At 50.0% G+C, this 20,449-nt stretch overlaps 1 protein-coding gene across 1 annotated transcript in view; it reads left to right on the top strand.

Moving 5' to 3' along the window:
• Positions 1 to 19,118, top strand: part of CCNY (cyclin Y) — a 207,280-nt gene extending 188,162 nt beyond the window's left edge. The window contains exons 8-10 of the mRNA XM_004702296.2: positions 7,083 to 7,249; positions 12,421 to 12,583; positions 16,360 to 19,118. Coding sequence (XP_004702353.1) covers positions 7,083 to 7,249; positions 12,421 to 12,583; positions 16,360 to 16,476 — 447 coding nt within the window. The 3' untranslated portion in view covers positions 16,477 to 19,118. The remainder of the gene's footprint in view (positions 1 to 7,082; positions 7,250 to 12,420; positions 12,584 to 16,359) is intronic.
• The last annotated feature ends 1,331 nt before the right edge of the window (positions 19,119 to 20,449 follow it).

Here is a 20,449-nt window from a genome sequence, read left to right as displayed (position 1 = left end):
CTTGAGCTTTCCACTCAAGAGCCAGCGTCGACTAGCTGCGCCTGCTTTTAGTCCAGATTTTGAACAGGGGGTGGATTTTGATGGGCATTCTGTACGTTTGGGTACATTATTGTGTCGCTGTCTTTTGAAAAATAACCTTTGATTATAGAACACTTTTAGTTTCGCAGGAAAACACTGAAGATACGGGGAGCGCCTGCTATCTCCATTCTGCTAATAGCTTACGTTTGTGCAAACATGATCGATAAGGATCAGCACAAGGATGATCCCAATGAGGTAGAGCTTAAAAATGTTCCAAATGTTCACGGTTTTGAAGATGCTGTGTCACTCCATGGTCTCTGATGTCAACCTCCACTCCTCCCCTCGTTACTTTCTTGTCAGTCGGGGAAATGGCTCAGGAAGCTGTGCAGGCTAGCAATCCCCAAATCCAAAGTCCAGACTCAGTCTGGAGGATTCTCCTGATGAATCCCAATGTTGGCCACACAACCGAGTGCACCTGGGCTCACGTCAAAATGTTCGCATCTTGCTTTGATGGAGCCATGGTCTTTATAACTTCTGAGGTCAAATGGTTCAATAGAGGACGTGTGGATGACTTCTGCACTTGTTAGGTGGGCCAGATAGAGTATCAGCCAGTTCTGTGACCCCAGCCCCATGCTTTTCTAAATTACAGTAAGCAGGTAGCTGACAGTCTGCCTACTAAGGATTAACAGCATAAAACAGGGAATTACTTCTTGTTTTAATATAGATATCAGAGATGATGGCTAATCTGCAGACCACATCTTTAAGTAAATTAAGGCGAGGATTCAGTATATATCCCACTTTAATTCTGCTCATTAGCATAACAGATAATTCACTCCCAAATAAGACTATAAGCACAGGTGTAGAAGTTAGGATTTACAGTACATCACAAAGTGGAGGGCTAGAAGGGTCATGTTAAGCCATTAACTCTTGTAATTAGTATGGTGCATTTGTTAACTCAGTGTGTTGGGCCGGGTTGACTGGAGAAACAAGTCCAGTGACACTCATATATGTGCAAAAATGAGCTTTATATCAAGAAGCAATCATACATCAACAGAACATCCCCGCCCCGTCCAACTCAAGTCCGTAAGGCCGGTACTAGCTCAGAAGTCCCTCTTTAGATTCATGCAGCCACAGCAGTGACCCAGAATTCAGGGAGATCAAGGTGGATGGGTGCAAAGTCGTGTGGATCTAAAGGCGGTGGCTCTGGCAGGTCTCAGAGTGGCTCACCAGCAGGAAGATAAAGGTAGAGAGAAGGGTGGGGAGGTTACCAAGACCCTCCTTATGAGAAGGCTATGCCCACAAAGAGTCACCATCAGGTTGTGAGCTGATTGACAGGCTGAACTCCACCCCCACACTTTATATATCTTCAAGTGGACATGAAAGGATGTAACTGCCACAGTCAGTACTGACACGTTCTTATTAACGGAAGTGTATACTCGATTCAGATTTCTCTGTTTGCTGTGTTCCCTTTCTACTCTAGGACCTAGCCAACATGTAGCACACTGGGCTTCGTTGTCACGTTTCCTTAGGCTTCTCTGGGCTGTGCCTGTTTCTCAGGATTTCCTTGTTTGTTTGTTTTCTTTTAACTCTGTGTTGTGAATTGGGTGAAGGCTTACGGAGCACATCAGTGTTCCATTCGATCATTGATACACATTTTGTTTCATGCCATTAAGTGCAGTCTCCACAGTATAGCACACCACTTGCTCCCAGAGTTTCCTGTTTCCATCCTCCTGTCTTTCCTCACCCCTCTGAACTTTGTCCTTCGGCAAATCATTATGAGCCAAGATGGTGCCTTCAGTCACCCTTTAGGTCTGGAAATGAACTAGCCTCCTGACGCCATTGTCAGCCAAGTGATCCATAAGTCCAGTGGGGACAGTATCACCAGCGAGGTACAAATACCTTCCAAGAGTCAGCCACTTGAGACTGTCCTTGTTGATGACCCTGGCACTTTTTGGGGGAGTCCTGGTGGGGTAGATTGTAGAATGCCCTGCTGTTGGGACTTTAGAGGTTTTTCCTGTGCCATTTTCACCGTCTCAGATTGCAAGGGTACACACCGTCAATGTGATCCATGGTTGATTGGTGATGTTGACCCTGCTCATTTGGCTGAGATCCCCGTTGCCAGTTTCTCCACTCAAAAGTACAGTAACTCTTTCTCCTTCCTCTTTGATACTGTTTCAAAGGGCTCACAGTGGGCAGCCCACACGTACAGAGAGCTGTGTTACTCTTCGAGCTGTGTGTTAATTTTAACTAAGAAGGTACTTGACATACAGAGAGGCCTTTCATTCCCACCTGAGTCGGATCCCTGCGTGGGCGGCTGTGGCAGTCGTCACTGCCCACAGACACCAGAGCCAGCCAGCCAGCCTCAGGCCGCGGCTCAGGAAATGTCCCTCAGAAGCTGGTGCTGTAAGCTCTTGACTGGTTCTGACCCCAAGACTCCCTTTTTGTGCCCCTAGTTTTGAAGGCACTTAATAGCTGTTATTCACGATGGCATCTCTCCAGTGCAGGTCCCAACACTTACTCAGTTGCTCCTCCCGTTGTTAGCAAACAGGAAGAGGGTGGTGAAGTCACCAGATGGCTGGATTCTCAGTAATAGAATCTCAGATTGGCCCTTCCCATGGAAATTCAGTAAAGCGGAGAGTAGGAAGACAGCTTGAGATGAAGTCATTAATCAGACATCGAAGTGCTTCAGGCAATGATGTTTTTAAAATTGTGAGTTGAATGTGGGGCCTTTACATCTCAGATGGTCAGTATTCAGCAGTTCCAACCACTCGTCTCCTCTCCCTTGTCCCTCCTTGATCCTCCATCCTCCCTCTCACCCAAGTCCATACCAGTCAGCTCTCTAGCCCATGGTTCTTCCTCTTGTGAATCTCTAAAGTCGGTTCCCTTCTGAATGCCTGTCTTCGTCTTGGTTTTTATCCTTCTAGTAGTTGGTCTCACACATGTTTGTCTTTCTGTGATTGGCCGACCTCACTCAGCAACGTGATCTCTGGGTCTGGCTGTGTCATGAGCTACTTTCTGGCTTCTCCCTTGTTTTGCGGCAGTGTGGTGCCCCATTGTGAGTTTGTGTCCATTAGTCTGCTGATGACCGTGTGGGTAGCATCCAACTTCTTGCTATTTTGAGCAGTGGTACGAGCATGGGTAAGACAGTGACACACACATAAATATATACATGTACATATGCAGAGAAATATGTCAAGTGCATAACCACACTCACGACATTTCACAAAACAATAACTATACCTGAGGTGTTCCATTTTCTACAGGGTTTTATTTTTCCAGTCTATTGCCCCCCCCTCCCCCAAATGTCTTTCATGGTCCTTTGTACTGATTTAGAAACCCACTCGTGAGTTTCAGCCTGTAATTTGTAAAGGGCTTTGTGGGCTGCAGGTCCCCAAGGTCACCCCAGCTATGGTGACCCCCTGGGACTCTCCCGGCTCAGGGCGCCGTCATGCTCACAGCTGTGAGTGGTTACTGAGAGTGAAGGACTAGAGTGAAAACAGCTGTGGGGAAGGCTCACGGCGCCCTCTGGAGAAAGCCAGGGTGCAGCTTCCGCAGCCATCTCCCAGGGGGGTCACACAGGATGAGCGTTATTTTCTCTGCTGACAACACAAGGGAGGCGTCAACCAGGGAAACCAAACGAGCCATAGTGCTGAGGGCTTCTAGTGGGTCCTGTAGGCACCCTCGGCCAGCGCTGACCAACACGGCAGCCTCTCAGAAGGAAAGTTGAATTTCCACCTCGATGGCATTGTCTCCAGGAAACCAGCAAAATGTGGTAAGAGTTCTGGGTTACCACCCTTGCCTTGAGCTGCAAGCAAACCTTTCCCAGGAAGCAGCCTCAGGCTAAGCTGTTAATTCTGTAACGGATACCCCAGAGTTGGCCATTTCCAGGCTGTGGGGCTTGTGCTTGCACTACCTTGAAAACGAACGGGAAGAGTATCTATTTGCACACTAAATGATGCTTGCCATCTAGGATTGAGGGCCTGCGTCCCTCCAGTCTTCACAGGCAGCGGGGTCTCCAGATTGACTTAGGAGCGTCCCGATGGTTTGGGGGTAGGGGCCAGAGGGAACTCTTCTCTGGGAGGACTTGCTTGCCCCTTGGGTCTTAGAGTTTCTAGACGGACACGTCATAGACTGGTATGTGCTTTAGAACAGTCTTTCAGAGACAGTACTAAAGAGATTGCTGCAGTAGGTTTGTTAAACTCGTATTTATTAATTTATTACCTTATACTCATGATCTAAATTTGCACATAAGCTTATTTATAATTATTTTTCCTAAAGAAGTGGCAATTCATGGAACACTGTGTAATGTTGGGAGGATAGCTATCCTGTCGTATTAGGGTTAGGGGATGGCTGTTGAGGAGTAAAGTACAATTTGTCCCATGATCTTGTCCTTATTGGAAGGTGCTCCAATTAGCTACATCTAACAGACCCAGATAATAGGATAAAAAAATCCAGAAGGGAGTTGTACCTTGTGTGGATTCAAACAAACTGTAACTGCTTTAGTTAGCATGAATCTCTAAAATGGAGTTGGACAATTTTGCATACCAGTTTCATTGGTTTCACAAGTTTGCATTTTATTTTCCCGTGGTGTCTTATTAACAGCTCTGCGTGGTGCCATCACCAGGCTGCCTGGTGTGGCACACCAACCTGCTCACGAATCAAAGTCAGGAGATGCCATTGTGCAAGAATGCCCCGCTAGTGATGGGCTTGGGACACTGTGTGAGGAGGGAGGGAAAAAACACGCTGCATGTTATTTTACTTAGCGGAGAATGAAAATACCCAAGTGGGAGTGTGCTAAAGAAATTGCAGCTGACTCTTGAATCTCGCTTTGCTGGCCAGTTGTACTAAATTACATACTATTAAGTGAAGCTTATTACAAATGCTTTATCTCCTAATACCAGCGTTTCCTGTGGGGTATGTTGTAATGCCCACACCCTTCAGTCTTCCTTCAAGGAATAAGCAGACAGGTTGGAGGCCTGCTTCCCACGCCTTCCCCCCCGAACTTCAAGTGTTATGTATGTGCTCCATTGAATTTGTTCCTGTCAACTCAAGTGAGCTACCCTGGTGTTGAAGTGGTTAAGCTGCCGGCCGAACAGTCAGCAGCTGGGACCCACCCGCAAGTTGATGGGAGCCCCTCCTCTGAAAGCAGGAGGGCCCCCCCACACAGTTCAGGCCTGACCCCATTCTTCTCCTCCCAGCCTCCCCTCAGCCTGCCTTCTGCTTGTGTGCCACTCGCCCTCTAGTGTGGGTCCCCACGCTGCTTCTTGCTTGCTCACTGCCACCTCCATGTCCTCTGGGATGTGGGTTTCAGAAGGGCGGCAGCCTGTCCACAGGCAGACAGCTGTCCACACCTCATCTATCCCCCTCGACCTCCCTGTCAGAGGGCAGCACATCTGCTGCAGGGAGGGGTTGGTGCCACTGCTGAGCTCCTCCCTCCGCCTCCCCTGGCATGTCCCCACCCCCACTGGCATTGTGGCATCGTCTTCCACACGGCTCTTGTCCAGTGTGTGTCCCCCCTACCCCTCACTCTGAACCCGAGGTCAGTGCCTGACCCTGCTATCCCACTATCCTTAGTCAGAAACATCTGCTCTGGCAGCCCAGCTCGGAAGCCCGCCCCCTGTTCCTCGGCCCCATTCCTTGGGTGACTGCCAAACCTCTCGATGACCTCACTGGCTTCCCTCCTGCAAAATGGGGAGAGTGGTGAGCTTCCCTGCCTCCCTGGCTCCGTGAGGGCGAGGTGAGTTCTTCATGCAAGGTGCTAGGCAGACTGCCCGCCCTGGGACAGGGAGTCTCAGCAGTAGCCGCGGTATCTTTGGGTCCCTCTCCGGCCTCAGCCTGGGGTCCCCTCTCTACTAGGACACTGATTCCTGGGCCACCTTCTTCTACTTCAGGGGCCCATATGTCCTCCGACCTCTGACTTTGGCTTTAGGAAGCCTCCTTGGAGCCCCCAGTTTGTAAACAGATCCTCATCTGACACAGGACAGGAGCCCACCTTCTTCAAATGTGGCGAGTGGCAAGTGGCCTTTTGCCCGTGGGTGTCCAGTGACCAGCCTACTGCCCGGCACATAGTACATGCTCTGTTTCCATGCAAGGAAAAGAGGAACTCAGTATAATTGCAAGTGAGCACACCATGGCATCTTTTGGTTGCTTCTTGCAGTGTAATTAGGAGGCCACGTTTGGCATCATCATCCGTACTCCTTGTAGATTCCCGCCATATCACAAGCCTTTCCCAGGCGATCTGCTCCATGTGTTGGGGTCCGGCCGCCACCCAGGCCTACCTCGTGAGGGGGCAGGTGTGGAGGGGAGGCCTCCCTGCGCCCCTTCTCCAGACTCTTCCTGTCCATCTCTGAGCAGTAAGTGTCTGCTTGTGTTTGTAACATTGTTCCCTTCAGCGCGCGCTTTCTAAAATGACATTTGTCATAGCTCAGACTTTATTGACATTACAAACACATTCCTTCTACCCCCCTATAGATTTGCTGTGGTACCAAGTAAAGAGAGTGCCAGAGGCCAGGGAAAGGTACAGGGAGGGTTGCACATGAAAGGTAATAGTTGTGAAAAGAAAAAGAAATCATATGGTTTTGTTTCCCAATGTTAGCTGGACTCGACCGCGTGTTAACACTAGGTTAATCCACAACTGCCAGTGAGTAATCATGCCAGAATTTGGAGAGTGCAGTTGGAAATCTGTGCAGGCCGATGAGGCACATCAGTTTCCCTCGAGAGATTCTTTTTGTCATCGATGGAGCTCGTGTTGTTGCTGAGGTTCTGTTTGCTGCCCCGGCCTTGATGGGAAGCACATGTCCCGTGGTTTGTGCTGGGATTTGGTCTGGCCTGGGGTCTTCGAGGGTTGGCTCCATCCACCCTCTCCTGGCACAGCGTCGTCTGGCCTTGAGCCCGCTGGCAGCAGGTTCATAGATCCCTTGGGCCTCTTAAAGGTAAATGTAGTCAGTTGATCCCTGGGTAAAGGCTGGCCACACGCTCTCACCCATTGCGAGAGCCACTGTGGGTGCGCGTTGGCAGGGCAGCAGAGCGCCCGTCAGCCAGCCCGGGTGTCCGTATCTCTCCAGGTTTACCTCGAAAGACTTCTGACATACGCGGAGATAGACATCTGCCCGGCCAACTGGAAGCGCATTGTCCTGGGCGCCATCCTGCTGGCCTCCAAGGTGTGGGACGACCAGGCAGTCTGGAACGTGGACTACTGCCAGATCCTGAAGGACATCACGGTGGAGGACATGTGAGTGGGGACGCGGCGTCCAGGCTCAGTGACGTGGTCTGGGGAGGAGGAGGAGGAGAAACTGCCTTTTTTGGTGTGTTGTATGAGGAGGCTTCAAGGTGTTTACGGAGAAAGTCGATGACCTTTCGTTCCGTTTACTCATGAACTTTTGGAAGTCCCTCGTATCTCCCACAGGAGTCCCTGGGTCCTACAACCTGTTCACAGGCTCCGCTGCTAACCGAAGGGTCTGCCTAGAAGCGCCTCAGAAGAAAGGACTGGTGACCATTGCTGGGAGGGGTGAAAAAATAAAACAAGCCACCCGTGAAGATCCCTGTGGATCCTTTCTAATCCGCACACATGGGGTTGCCAGGATCAGAGTCACCGGGACCGCAGGCGCATCATTTTAATGTTTTACGTTCTGTGCAGTGAATACATTGGATGTCATGCCTGTTGGGAGCTGGGATAGAACATGTGAGATCTCCAGCCTGGCTCTTCATGGTGGAGCATGAATGGGTGTTAGTCACACCCTCTGGTTTTGACAAATTGTTTCCGTGAAGCTATTTTGGAAGCAAACCTTCCCTTTCCTGGTTGAGAAAAGGTTAGACCTGGGGGATGAGGGAAGGTAGAATCACCAGTTGTCCCCTCCCCCAGAGAGATTAGGTGCTAACCCTTTGATAGGTAAGTCCCAGTGTTTGCACATACATGTACATAAGCCGACAGACCCACCTTGACTTGGCTGTGCAGTCACCTGCATCTGTTGTCTTTACATACACGTATGCACCCATCTGCCTACATAAACCACTCATGGTTTTGTGATGTTTTAGCTATTATTGCAAAATTACATATGTTAGGGTGGTTATTGGAATATATAAACTTTTCTCATATCATTAGCCAAAAACCAAACTCACTGCCATTGACTTGATTCTGACTGATCGCTTCCCTGCAGGACAGGACAGAACTGCCCCGGTGGGTTTCCAAGACGTAGCGGGAGTGCAAACCCTTCCCTTTCTCCTGAGGAGTGGCTTGTGCTTTCAAACTGCTGACTGTGTTAGCAAACTAGCCCTGCGTGTATCCACTACTCCACCGGGGCTCCGTGTTACTAAGTGCCCTCTAGCTCATGGCAGAAGCAAACCTCCGAGCTTTTCCTTGGTGTGGCCTGGAGGACTCAGGAACAATTTTTACAGTGGGTGGGGGTTTCTTGGTTTCTGCACCATCTTCCAGGTCCCCTTTTGACATCCCACTCCCCAACCCCGGCCCCCAGCGTGAGCTGCTTCTATCTCTGGCCAGGAAAACCCAGCACAGCCAGAGGACCGTGGTGCAGCGTGTTCTGCTGCGCCCCGTCCCGTGAACAGTGTGGGTGTCTAGGCGAGAAGGCAGACTGAGGAGCACTTAACGTCAGGATGAGTGCTCCCGGAAATTCAGAGGCCGGCACCTCGGGAGCCGGCGTGTGAGGGATGCTCACCACGCCCGTCAGGCTTCGTTGAGGCTGGACTGGGTGTGGGAGACCCAGGACCTCGTGCCCACCTTACAGCCATTCTCACCGGGACTCTGCTCACTCCGTGGCCAGAACAAAGTCACGAGACTTGCAATTCCCAACAAAACCAGCCTGGGGCTGCTCTGGGTTGGTTTGGTTTTGAGACAATCTCCTCAGGGAAGTAGGTGTCAGGGAAACAAATGGAGGAGAAGCCTTATGACTTGTCAAAGTGTTGTGAGCCAGGCTCTGGGCGGAGCAACAGAGGCCTGCCCCTCTATTTGTGGAAAGGGCCCTTGGGATGCAGTGGGGTAAGCCCTGGGCTGAACAGAGAGGGTGGCGGTCTGAACCCACCAGTGCTGCCTGAGGGGAAGATGAGATGGCTGCTCCCGCAAGGTGTATGGCTTCCTAAGCCAGTTCTGGTGGTGCAGGGGTTGCTCGCTGGGCTGCTGACCACCAGCTAGCTGCTCCAGGAGAAAGATAAGGCATTCTGCTCCCACAAACAATCTGGAAAGCCTGTCCTTCAGGGTCGCTGTGACATGGAACCGACTTGATGGCAATGAGGGAGTGATGTCTGTGTGCCGTCCCCAGGCTCTCTGAGTGGGTTTGGCATTGGGGTTTCCATTTGTGGAATGGGTGCCACTTGGACATGCCTGTCTGGTGCCTGGATTTTTAAAGCGAGCCCCATTTCCCAGCCAGGCGGGCAGGACACTGGGTGATGAAGATGCTCTTCCCTTCCCCGTACAGGCCGGGTTGCCTGCTTGTCAAACAGCACCAGGTCGGTCGGGTTTCTTTATGGGGTAGTTACTGGTCTGTGGGTTGATTGTGACTGCTGGCAGGCGTGTGGGCAGACGAGAACTGCACCATCGCATTAACCCCACATAAAATGTGGTTTCTGTTTACTGACTCCATGTGTATTTTATAAGGTTTCACATGAGAACAGTAGCCTCGTAATTGTCCCTATCAGGGCCGTGAACACAAGCAAGCGGTGTTCTCTGCACCAGTGTGGCTTCCTAACGGCTGTGCCCAGCCCCTTCATGGTGTACCGCTGCCCTTTGAAGCAGCCCTGGTGGAGCAGGTGGGGAAGCAGTGGACTATGTAACTGCAAGGTTGGCAGTTCAAACCTACCAGCTGCTATGTGGGCGAGAGTTGGGAGTGTCTGCTCCCGTAAAAATGTTCAGCCTCGGCTGTTCAGGGACTGCAGTGAGTTGAAATCGACTCACTGGTAGTGGGTTAGCAGCAGTTTGGGATTTCACGTTTTGGAAAGTATTTTAGCTGATAAATATTGCCTTTGTTTGAAAATACAACAGCTGGAAAATCTCTAATTTTCTGGAAGCTTTAGCAAATATTCAAGGAACTCAAGCCTAAAAGAATGTTCCCCACCCTACCCCTTCCCAGGAACCCTGGGAGAATACAACCTTGCTCAAAAACAGCTTCATCTGGGCTTTACTCATAATGGAAGTCCCCTAACAGGCCTCAGTGATACCTATATACAATTTGGGGAAGAATGAATAAAAGTAGGCCTTGGGTCTCTAAAATGTTTCTTCTCCACACCTGTTAAGAGCTGCAGTAACACTCTTGCCACCAGGCGGCGGCGATGTGTCCACAGACATGCTCATAGTGACCCAAGGAGCCTCTTCCCTTTCATTCTGGCTTTTGCAGTTTTGAAAACTTACCTGGGTTTCAGTATAGCACAGGAAAGTCTCTAATTAGAACTAATTTTTAATGAGACCCAAATAACAGTAATTTAAAGTAAGTTCTTTAAGAATATTGGCTGTAACTTTATATATTTGGAGGCTGTTCCTGTAGAAATAGTAATGAAACAAGCCAATGGCAGTATCTTTTGATTGCATTTTCCATGAATTTTTTTGAAGCCCCCATATCTACTGGTTAACCAATTAAAAGACCTGAAAATGACTTAGTGGACTTTGTACCTGGGGTTACCCAGAAGCCTCTAATGGCAGGGGGACCCTTATGCACCCACCACCTTCCCACCTGGGTTCTTGGTGGTCCATCCCATGGGCAGGAAGTGCGGCCTACAATACCACGTGGGGTTTGGGATATTAACCAGGTTTCAGATCTGAGAAGATGAGGATGAGCTTGTTGGGGGCAAAATTGGGACACTCGTGGTAGGGTCCCGGACTCCAGAACTCGCCTCACCCAGAGCTTGTTAGCATCCGACCCTTTCAGGCCAGGCTGACCATGGGACCTGGTTGGAGCAGGCTCACTCCAACCCAAATCCTCCTTGCCACGAAAGCTTCATGTGTCCCTACACACAGCTCAGTCCTCGCTTCTACCAGCAACCCTCCAACCCCCCTCATCCCACGGTAGCTGCTTGTGCTTGGCCATAACTAGGTACAGAGTACCCTTTGGGGGGCGAGGGAGGGCACTACCCCGAGGCTGGTTTTAGTCACCGTCTCTGGCTACAAAAGACAGTGGGGCAGGGTTAAGCCAGCTACTGCAGGGCAGCCCAATGACTGGTTAGGGGAAGAGCCTTACACAACGAGTGCTTCCCAGGGCCCCGCTAACAGCCCACCCTTAAAAATGCCTGCCTCCTTTTCCAGCTAATAGAAAGCCAAGCCCATCACATCAGGCCATCTCCGACTCACAGTGGCATCAGCTCCTCTGGCAGCACTGTGCTGCCTCAGGTTATCCGTGACTTTTTTTCTGGAAGTAGATTGCCAGTCCTTTCTGCTGAGCCACTCCTGGGGCCCCTGCGTGGTACAGATGATGCTTTGAAATGCATTTCCTGTTCCTCCCTGGGAATAGCCACTGGGAAATAAACCTTGTGTTCAAAGTCACTGACATGGAGGAATCCTTAAGGGGGTGTTGTTGTTAGGTGCATTGTTCGGGTTACACATCACTGGGTTTTTCCAAAATGCCCGTGGAGCGGCGAGATGGACCTGCTCACCCGCACCAATGCCTTCTTCACGTTCTCAGAGTATCTGAGGACCAGGAGCACTTGTTAGAAATGTACTGCTTGGACCTACTAAGATAGGCACTGCAGGTGCCAGCCAACTCGCTTTGAATAAGACCTCCAGATGGTTTGACCCTCATTTAAATGGGAGAGGGACAGCAGCTCTCAGTGGACAACACTGGTTGCCGAGCTAGTCATTTACTGCTCCCAGCAATCCCGTGTGTCAGAACAAAGCTGCACTTGATGTAGATCGCCAGGCCTGTTCTTCCAAGACCTCTCTCCATGGACTCATGGACACTTTGTAACAGAGCACTGGGCCTATTTGCCTCACCCAGGCACGCCTCAAAGTCAGCAGTGCCCCCTTTCAGTGACTCCTTTGCATAGAGAGGCGTTGTCTTGCCCTCCCTCCAGGGCCATCGGCAGGCAGTCCATGTGGTCTCCACAGGCCTCCCTCTGGGTGTCTGTCTCCTGGCTCCCATCAGGCTCCAAGACAGCTCCTGCGGACTGCATCTGCTGCTCACCCACAGCTGTGTGTGTGTGTGTGTGTGCGCGCAAGCTAAGTGAGCCACCCTGTAGCAGGTCCTGGGGACTGCCAGCTGCTGCTTTCTGGGCGCTGGATCAAGTGGATTCTGCTTTAAATGCCCATTTGGTGGTCTAAGCAGCAACTCTGGTGTCCGCCCAGGCAACCCACGAGAGGACTTTTCTCCCGGGAGCATGTGATTCTTGGAGTTGGGTCTCGGAGCAGCCTGGCTCTGCAGCCGCCACGTGGCAGCTGAGTGTGTGCTTGCCCTTCTGTCTCTGCAGGAACGAGCTCGAAAGGCAGTTTCTTGAATTGCTCCAGTTCAACATCAACGTTCCCTCCAGTGTTTACGCCAAGTATTATTTTGACCTCCGTTCTCTGGCCGAAGCAAACAACCTGAGCTTCCCCTTGGAGCCCCTCAGCAGGGAGAGGGCTCACAAGCTGGAGGTGAGAGGCTCGGTTTTGAGTGGGTTATTGCCGGTGCATCTTCTGACCACCACAGTACAACGAGCACTACTCGTGGTTCTCAAATAAGGAGTGGGGCCGTTGATTTGGTAGAAGATTATTTATATTCCTTCATGTTTATTTTTAAATCATTTTATTGGGGGCTCATACAACTCTTATCACAATCCTTACATACATCAATTGTGTAAAGCACATGTGTACATTCATTGCCCTCGTCATTCTCAAAACATTTGCTCTCCACCTAAGCCTCTGGCATCAGCTCCTCATTTTCCCCCCTCCCTCTCTGTTCCCCCTCCTTCATGTTTTTAATAAGCTTTTTTTATGCTGTTAGAAAATATCTACCTATATAAGCAAACATTTGCTATTTCACCCTTCAGTATGTATCCAATTCAGTAACATCATATTCTCCAAGTGCGTAGCTATCACCAATATCCCCCTGCTAAGATGTATTCACAATTTTGTCCTTCATCCCTTCCATCTGCTGCTGAGCCGCCTCCTCACACACACCCCACCCCAACATTCACGTTTGGTCTCTGTACGTTTCTGGGCTCAGGCAGCATCTGTCCATTTGTAGCTCATTTCTTTCACTTGGCATAGCGTGTCCAGACTCAGCCCTATTCTGGCATGTCAGGACTTCATTGTAGGTACACTAGGGCAAGTCAAACAAGCATTGCTATAAAATCACAGAAACCTCTATTAAACACGACATCCAAACGGGAAGCTCTTGATTTTCCCTTTGTCTTCCGCCTAGGTCTACACACTTGGGAAGGTGGTGCCTTCCCTCTAACCCTCCCCCAAAGAGTTTGGTGCCTCTGATGGACATGCACCATGGCTGAGCATCCTCAGGAAACTCCAGCCACGTCCCTTTGAACTCTTGTTTGAGTTTGGGGACAACAAAGGAAGTCTGAAGGGGCCAGGTCAGGGCTGGTAAGTGGACAGGAGGTTTCCCAGGGACATTCTCCCAGGACAACCCTTGTTTCCCTGAAAGAGTGAGCGGGTGCATTGCTGTGGTGGGAAGAGTCCTTGGAGCCACATGCTTGGCCTTTTCTCACTAGTGCAGGTTTCAACTTTACAATATCTTCAGAGTAAGCCCCGATGATCCTTCTACATCTTTTGAGAAAAATCTATCCCGACAGCAGCTCTAAACACTTCCCCCTCAACCAGAAAATCAGTCCTCATAACGTTCTAAGCTGACCTTTCTGCCTTGAATTGAACTTGGCCCCTAGAACGCACTGTTTGGTTGGACTCGTTTGTTCTGAAGGCACTCTGATAAGCAGGACTAAGGCCAGAGCATTACTGAGAGAACTTGTCTGCAGCCATCCCCCGGTCACAGAGACTTACTTAAACCTGTGGTTTGGGAAAAGATCTGTGTGTGTAAACTGGAAACCTAGCAGCAACCCTTTGTGACTTACCTCCGTCCATCACGCTTCAGTGATCTGTGAATAGTGCTGTAATGAACATGGAGGTTTTCTGTCTGAGTTCTATCTTGTCTCCTGGGCCGAGACCCAGGAGTGGACTCTTTGGGTCCTGTGGTAATTCTATGTCAAACTTTTTGAGGACCCAACAAGCTTCAAGGGCTCTGCCGTTTGCCAGTCCCACCAGCAGTGGATGAGGGTCCAATCCTTGCCACCACTTAGCTATGGTGTATGTTTTCTGACTAGTCATTGTGGTTGGCTTTTAAGAACAGATGTATTGTCTCACCATTTGGGGAACCAGAAGCCCCAATCCAGTGCAATGGTCATGGTGGTGGTAAGGCTTCCTCGTCAGTTTCACATGCGGTGGCCTCCAGCAGCCCTTAGAGATAAGCTGTCTCCCCCAAGCTTATTGGCTGCACTACCCTGAGAATCGGTTTTCCAAAATGTGATGGTGAGTCTTCTAGTGGTCAGGCTTCAAAAACGCTAGCCTTGGCCCTAGTGGGGCAGCACAGCCTAGTACTGGCAGGTCTTTCCCTCCACCCCACGCTTGCTGCTGAGAGCAGCCCTCTGAGAAGCCCTCCCCACCACCCTGCTTTCTATCAAGTCACCACAGCATGGCCATGCTCTCCTGCCTTCTTAGAATGCCCCAGCCCTGCCGGCCATTTTCTCTTCCTCAGTCCCTCAACCCACTCACGCTCACTGCCGTCAAGGTGATGCCGACTCACAGCGATATTACAGTACAGAGTAGAACTGCCCTCGTGGGTTAACAAGACTGCAGTTCTTGACAGGAGTAGGAAGCCCTGCTTTTCTCCCAGGGATTCCCCAAAAGACCGTCAGTTTCTGGGGTCATCTCTGTTCTGTGTACTTGCAACCTCCATCATGTGTGTGCTTTTATTGTCTCTGGATTGGCACTTCCTACACCCACTCAACCTTCATGTAGGCAGCCCCTCTACATACTAGCCCCACCCTTTGGGGGGTTCCTTCCTGCTGGGAGGAGACATTTGCAGAGAGTAAACATAATAAGTAAACCAAGTAGCAAGTGGGAAGGTGAGAGCACCAGTGGCAGTAGTGCCAGCTTAGGGAGTTGATGTATTGAGTAGCCCCTGGGGTAGGAGGTGTTGGCATAAAGGCGTGGCCCTGGGGGGGAGTATAGTGCCCAGTTTATCATGAGGAAGGGCCTGGTATGATGGAGACTCAGCAGGGAGGCTGGGCAACCCGGGAATGCAGGAGACGGGCTGAGTTAGCACTCAGGATTCTGAGCAGAGAAGATTGCATGGAGCCATAAAAGGAGCGCTCGGCCTCTGGGGAGCAAGGCTGGAAGATCAGCTACAAGGGTGATTAACCCAGGCCAGGCATGCGATAGTGGGGGTATGAGCAGGGTGGCGGCTGAGGGAAGGGGGAAGAGGGAAGGCTGGGGCTGTGGGAAGAGGGGCTTCCCAGGGCTTTTATGCCTGGGTCCCTCTGCAGTGGTGGGCCTGATGCCTATTCCCCACCCTGAGCACCACCCTTGGCTTACCATTCAGATAGCAGAGACATCAATAGGACTCCTCTTTGCATCACCATAAGCGACTCGCCCTTGTCATTGAAATAACCTAGACAAGTGCCAAGGCGACCTTACCCCCCGCAGTGGCTGGTGCTGGCCCTGAGATGTCCCTGGCTTTCCTTGGGGCCCTGCAGACACACCTCACTCACTTTAGAGTTCATTGCTCTTGGCAGACACACAGCGTTCTGTGACTCCCTCCTGTCCCCTTCTCATCCTGACTTTCCTACTTGGTCCTCTCCCGCTCTGACTCCTCTGATTCACACAGCCCGGCTCAGCTCCCCTTCCAACCAGCCCAGCACGAGATGCCCCACTACTGTGACAGTCAGAGATACGGCTGCAAGGAGCCAAGACCAGGGCACCCACTGGGAGCACCCATCAGATGGTGGAGCCAGGATCACACCAATGTCTGCCGACCCTGAGCTACCCCTCCTAATTCTTTCACCTTTCAGGTGTTTTTTCTTAGTGACACAATAAGAACTTGGGGGACAGGGACTGTGCCTCTACAGGTAATCCTGGACTTGAGTAGTTCCACCCCAGTAGCTTCATTGTCAGGCAGTTTCTGATATAAGCCAAATACCTGCTTCCCCCCCCCCCTTTTTTTTTTTCCCTTTCTTGTTTCTGCCCTTTATTATCAATATTGTGTTGTACTCCATCTGTGAAATCTGTGAGTGAACTGAACGTATGAGAATGATGCTGTCAACAAAGGTCCTGATGTCACATATAAATGTGTTGTCCACAGGGGTGGGGGCGGTGCCCAGGAGGGCGGGGTTCTGACGGCCTTTTCTCTCTCTGCCCCTTAGGCCATCTCCCGGCTGTGCGAGGACAAGTACAAAGACTTGAGAAGACCCACGCGGAAGCGGTCAGCGAGCGCTGACAACCTGACTCTGACCAGGTGGTCCCCGGCCATCATCTCTTAACAGTGGACCTCCTTTTGAAGGACTGCTTCCATCCCTCCTGCTTTCTCTAGTAGTTTGAGAAAAGACAAGACTTGGGGTGGTTTTTTTAGGGTTTTTGTGTTGGGCTTTCGTGTTCCCTGCCCCTTTCCTTTCTTTCTCTGTGTTTCTTTTCATCCGTAGCGCCCTCAGCCCGAGTCATCGCCGCCAAAGCGCCATGGGCGCGCAGCAAGGCCTCCTGGAAGCGAAGTCAGTATTCTGGAATTCCGGTCCCCTGCCTTTCCCCAGCGCCCCGGCCGGCCGCAGTTCCTCTGGGCGGGAAGCGCGGACTCCAGCCTGGAGGCGGCGGCCCGGGAAAGCAGAGTAGCATAGAGGCAGGGGCGTGGCTCGTGGCTCTGCCAGCTCCCACGGTCCGGTCTCGTCGTCGGGGCGCAGGTCCACGGAGAGCCAAGCCGAGTTAGAGTGGATGTGCATTAAAGAAACCCAGTGGCCGGGTTTTCGCCTAACCGCGGGATCAGTCCGTTCTGTGAGACTTCCGGCATTCCTCCTCGCTGCTTATTCCGGGCCTGGGGAGTGTTGTGTTCGTCCGTTGGTCGTTGTTTGTTTGTCTTCTTTTTTTAAATGCTGTTTCGGATTTGGTCCCACAGAGCAGAGAATCTAGTTTGTACTCACACGACACAGGTGTCCGAATAAATGGTTCTGGCGGCTGCTCTGCGCACTCCCCCGCGAGCTGTCTTCTGCGCTTTCTTCCCGCCCGTGGGGCCCCCTCGGGAGCGAGCGTGCTTTCCTCCCACCAGGGCAGACTTGGCCGGACTCCAGTGCTGAACCCAAAGCCCCCCGCCCCCTTCCTCCTCACCCCGAGACCCCGAGCTCCCACGGGTGCTGTGCCTTCCTGCTGGCGTGCAGCCGTCGGGGTGGCTCCGCCCGGAGGCCGTCCGTCTGTCCAGAGCCGCAAGCGCGCAGGGCCGCAGGGCCGCAGGGCCGGAAGGGCCAGTCGGGCGAGCAGTGCACGCGGCGGAGGAGCCGCTGTTTCGTCCGCCCCGCCCACTTCATTCCGCTCCACCCCCACGTCCATTGTTGCAAGCAATATTCTCAATTTTTATATGTTTACTCTAAATCAAAGTTCAGTCTATTTGTATAAACATTTTTTAAAAATCTAAAATTAAAAAAAAAAGATAAATTAAGAGAAGGATAGTAAGGGTGGGTGGGTAGTCCCATGGGAAGATCATTGAAGAACGAAATGTCAATATTTACTGAGGTATTTTTCACAGAATGATTGAATAAAAAAGCAAAACTCAACTTGCATCTTTCATTGTGGGTGCTTAGAGAAGTGACACAGAATTCAAACCGAGGGTCTGCGTCGAGGCTCTTGTAGCGAGTCGTGCACGAAGGTTCACTGTGTAATGTCACGGCGTGAACTTGATAGTACGTCCGGGAATCTGAGTGCTCTGGGGTGTTTGCATACTTTTCTTGCGTCACTTGACAGGGTTTTATGTTTTGTTTTGTTTTCATTTTTAAGTGTGTGATCTGAATGGCAGCAGGTCCCCTGTGGGCCCAGAGAGCCTGGGCATCGTGTATCAGCAGTGCCCCTCGGTTGCCAGAAAAGCTTACAACTGACCCCAGAACTATGCCTTCCTCTCAATGAAACATGCCTTGGGAATGGAAGGGACTCAGATAAAATACCTGTAACGCCAAGCCAACACTTTCAGTCAGTTTTAGATGAAATTTGTCATGTGTCGTGTACACTTCTCGATTTGGGTTAGGAACATCCCATCCTTTCTAGCCTAACATTTGAAAAACCAACAAGCGAACTATAAAAAGAGAATGACCTTTCCCTTGTAGTTGCGTGTCTATACTCTGGTGTGAGTACCAAGAATTTCTCCCAAGTAAGAGGTGGATTTAGAACTTTGAACTAGAGCTCTAAATGCAAGAAAGTACCTTTAGACTCCCGATTCTAGATAGCTCAAGAAGGGGCATATTTTCTTAGCAGAATATGACTTCCCTCTCCAGCATAAATCGGTTTTCCTTATTCTGTTAAGTGTCTGATTTTACCGATCCATTTCAGGAAAGAGGCCCTGCTGCCTTTAAAGCAGAAATCTTATTTTTTTAGCCCTTTCATTTGAGTGAGAGATTTGAAAATTGAATTATGTAAATAATTTCAATGCATCTGCTATTCTTCTGTGGAGTTTATTAAACTACTTAAAATTGTACAGTCTATTTATTGTATGTATGTACATACAGTCTGATACTTAAAATTTAAAGTGGGTTCCGTAAAACCTGGCTCAGTCTTGTTTAAGCAATTGAATATTGTTTTAGCCTTGTGCCCTGGACTCTACCTCTGTATAGGAAAATTTTCCATATTCATTGATTAGTATTGATTCTGTATTAACTTGGTTATGTTTCCTGCACTAAGGATTTTTGAAACTCTGCTGTAAGTGTAGATTTCCATTTTTCTTTTGCAGTGTGAATCACTTGACATTTCGGAAGAGAACATCAGTCCCATTTTATTTCTTTTCCTACATGATGGTGATTTCCATTTTCTCTGGTTAAGTCTGTTTGCCCAAGAAAAAAAAAAGGACAGTACCTATTGATCAATCATAGTGACTATAATTTGTTTGCAAGATTATTTAATACCCTACAATTAAAGCCGGACTACTACTTGGGAACACACTGTCTTAGTGTAGTTTTTGAATGGAGAGTTTTTGTCATGGGTGAAGGAAACCACACAACGTATTAATGTTTCATTTTAGAACTGAAATAAAGTCACTGGGAGGAAATAGATGTTTGTAAATATGGGTATTCGCACACACACATGATTATTTCTCTTTTTTCAGGTGTTTTTCTTTGTGTGTTTTGCTTTGACTGCGAAAAGGGACAGAAGATGGGTTCTAAACCAAATTGGAGGACAAGATGAGAGATTTTCCCCAAATCCAGTCTGTCTTCCCATGCCTTCGTGCAGTGACGGGTGCTAGCGGCAGAACGAGGGCGCCTGCCTGTCATCTGTCCCTTCTAGGTGGGTGCACTGGGGTTCCTTCGCTTGTTCATTGGCTGAAGCATCTCCGACTTGAGGTTTCTCTTGGTTCCAGGGATCTTATTCTCAGCTGAGCTGCAAAGAGTAGAATTTGGGGAGGGACTGATATTCTGTTTGTCCCCCTGCTTTTGGTAACCTCTCATCTGGTGCCATTATTTTACAGCTTTTGAGGGTTTTTTAAAAATAAAGTTTTCTTCCTGATTTATTGTAGGTACTTACTGTTATTAAATACTTAAATAAATAATGCGGAACAAATAGTACCTGCCTTCTTGCTGCATTTTTTCATTGTGATGTTGAGGGGCAGTTCAACTGCTTTGGGGGTCACTGAGTGAATCAGTTCCTTGCAAGGGAAGTTTTAGAATCACTTGAATGACTCACAAAGTCTCAGAAGGCCTTCAGAACCTCTAGCAATGGAGATGCCTGCAAATAGGTCCGATCTAGCAGACTGGTTCACAGGCGCCCTACAGAACAGAGTGTTGCTCAGTCCCGTTGCAGCTTCAAAGCTGCCAGCAGCTTTGACTCCACCCTTGTGGCTACACCCAGAGCCTCTCCCTCACTGTTACTGGTCCACTGCTTCAACAAACGTGATGTCCCCTTGCAGCGATGAATTCCCTCATAGTGATGTGTCCAACGCAATTCAGTCGGCCAGTGTTCTGTTGCGACCCGTAATGTTTTTATTGGCTGCTTTTAAAATAACCGATCACCAGGCCTTTCTTCCTAGTCTGAGTCTGGAAACTCAACTGACACCTGTGAGCCTGCTGGCACAACTCGGCATCCTAACAACACGGAAGCCACCAGAATATGATCAGCGGACAGGCCAGTGGTGGATCATCGGTCCCTTGTTTTATCTTAAATCATGGCATCCCCTCCGACTTCTCTGGAATCTGCACCTCAAGACTTACAATGGGTGCGTCTCAGACACGGGGCAGTTTCTGAAAAGCCAGCCACAAAAACGCCTGCCCATGT

The sequence above is a fragment of the Echinops telfairi genome, unplaced genomic scaffold (assembly GCF_000313985.2).
Source record: "Echinops telfairi isolate 266 unplaced genomic scaffold, ASM31398v2 ScPeMD7_31;HRSCAF=116, whole genome shotgun sequence".
NCBI lineage: Eukaryota > Metazoa > Chordata > Mammalia > Afrosoricida > Tenrecidae > Echinops > Echinops telfairi.
The sequence above is the reverse complement of the archived record's forward strand: the minus strand, read 5'-3'. Positions and strand labels throughout refer to the sequence as shown.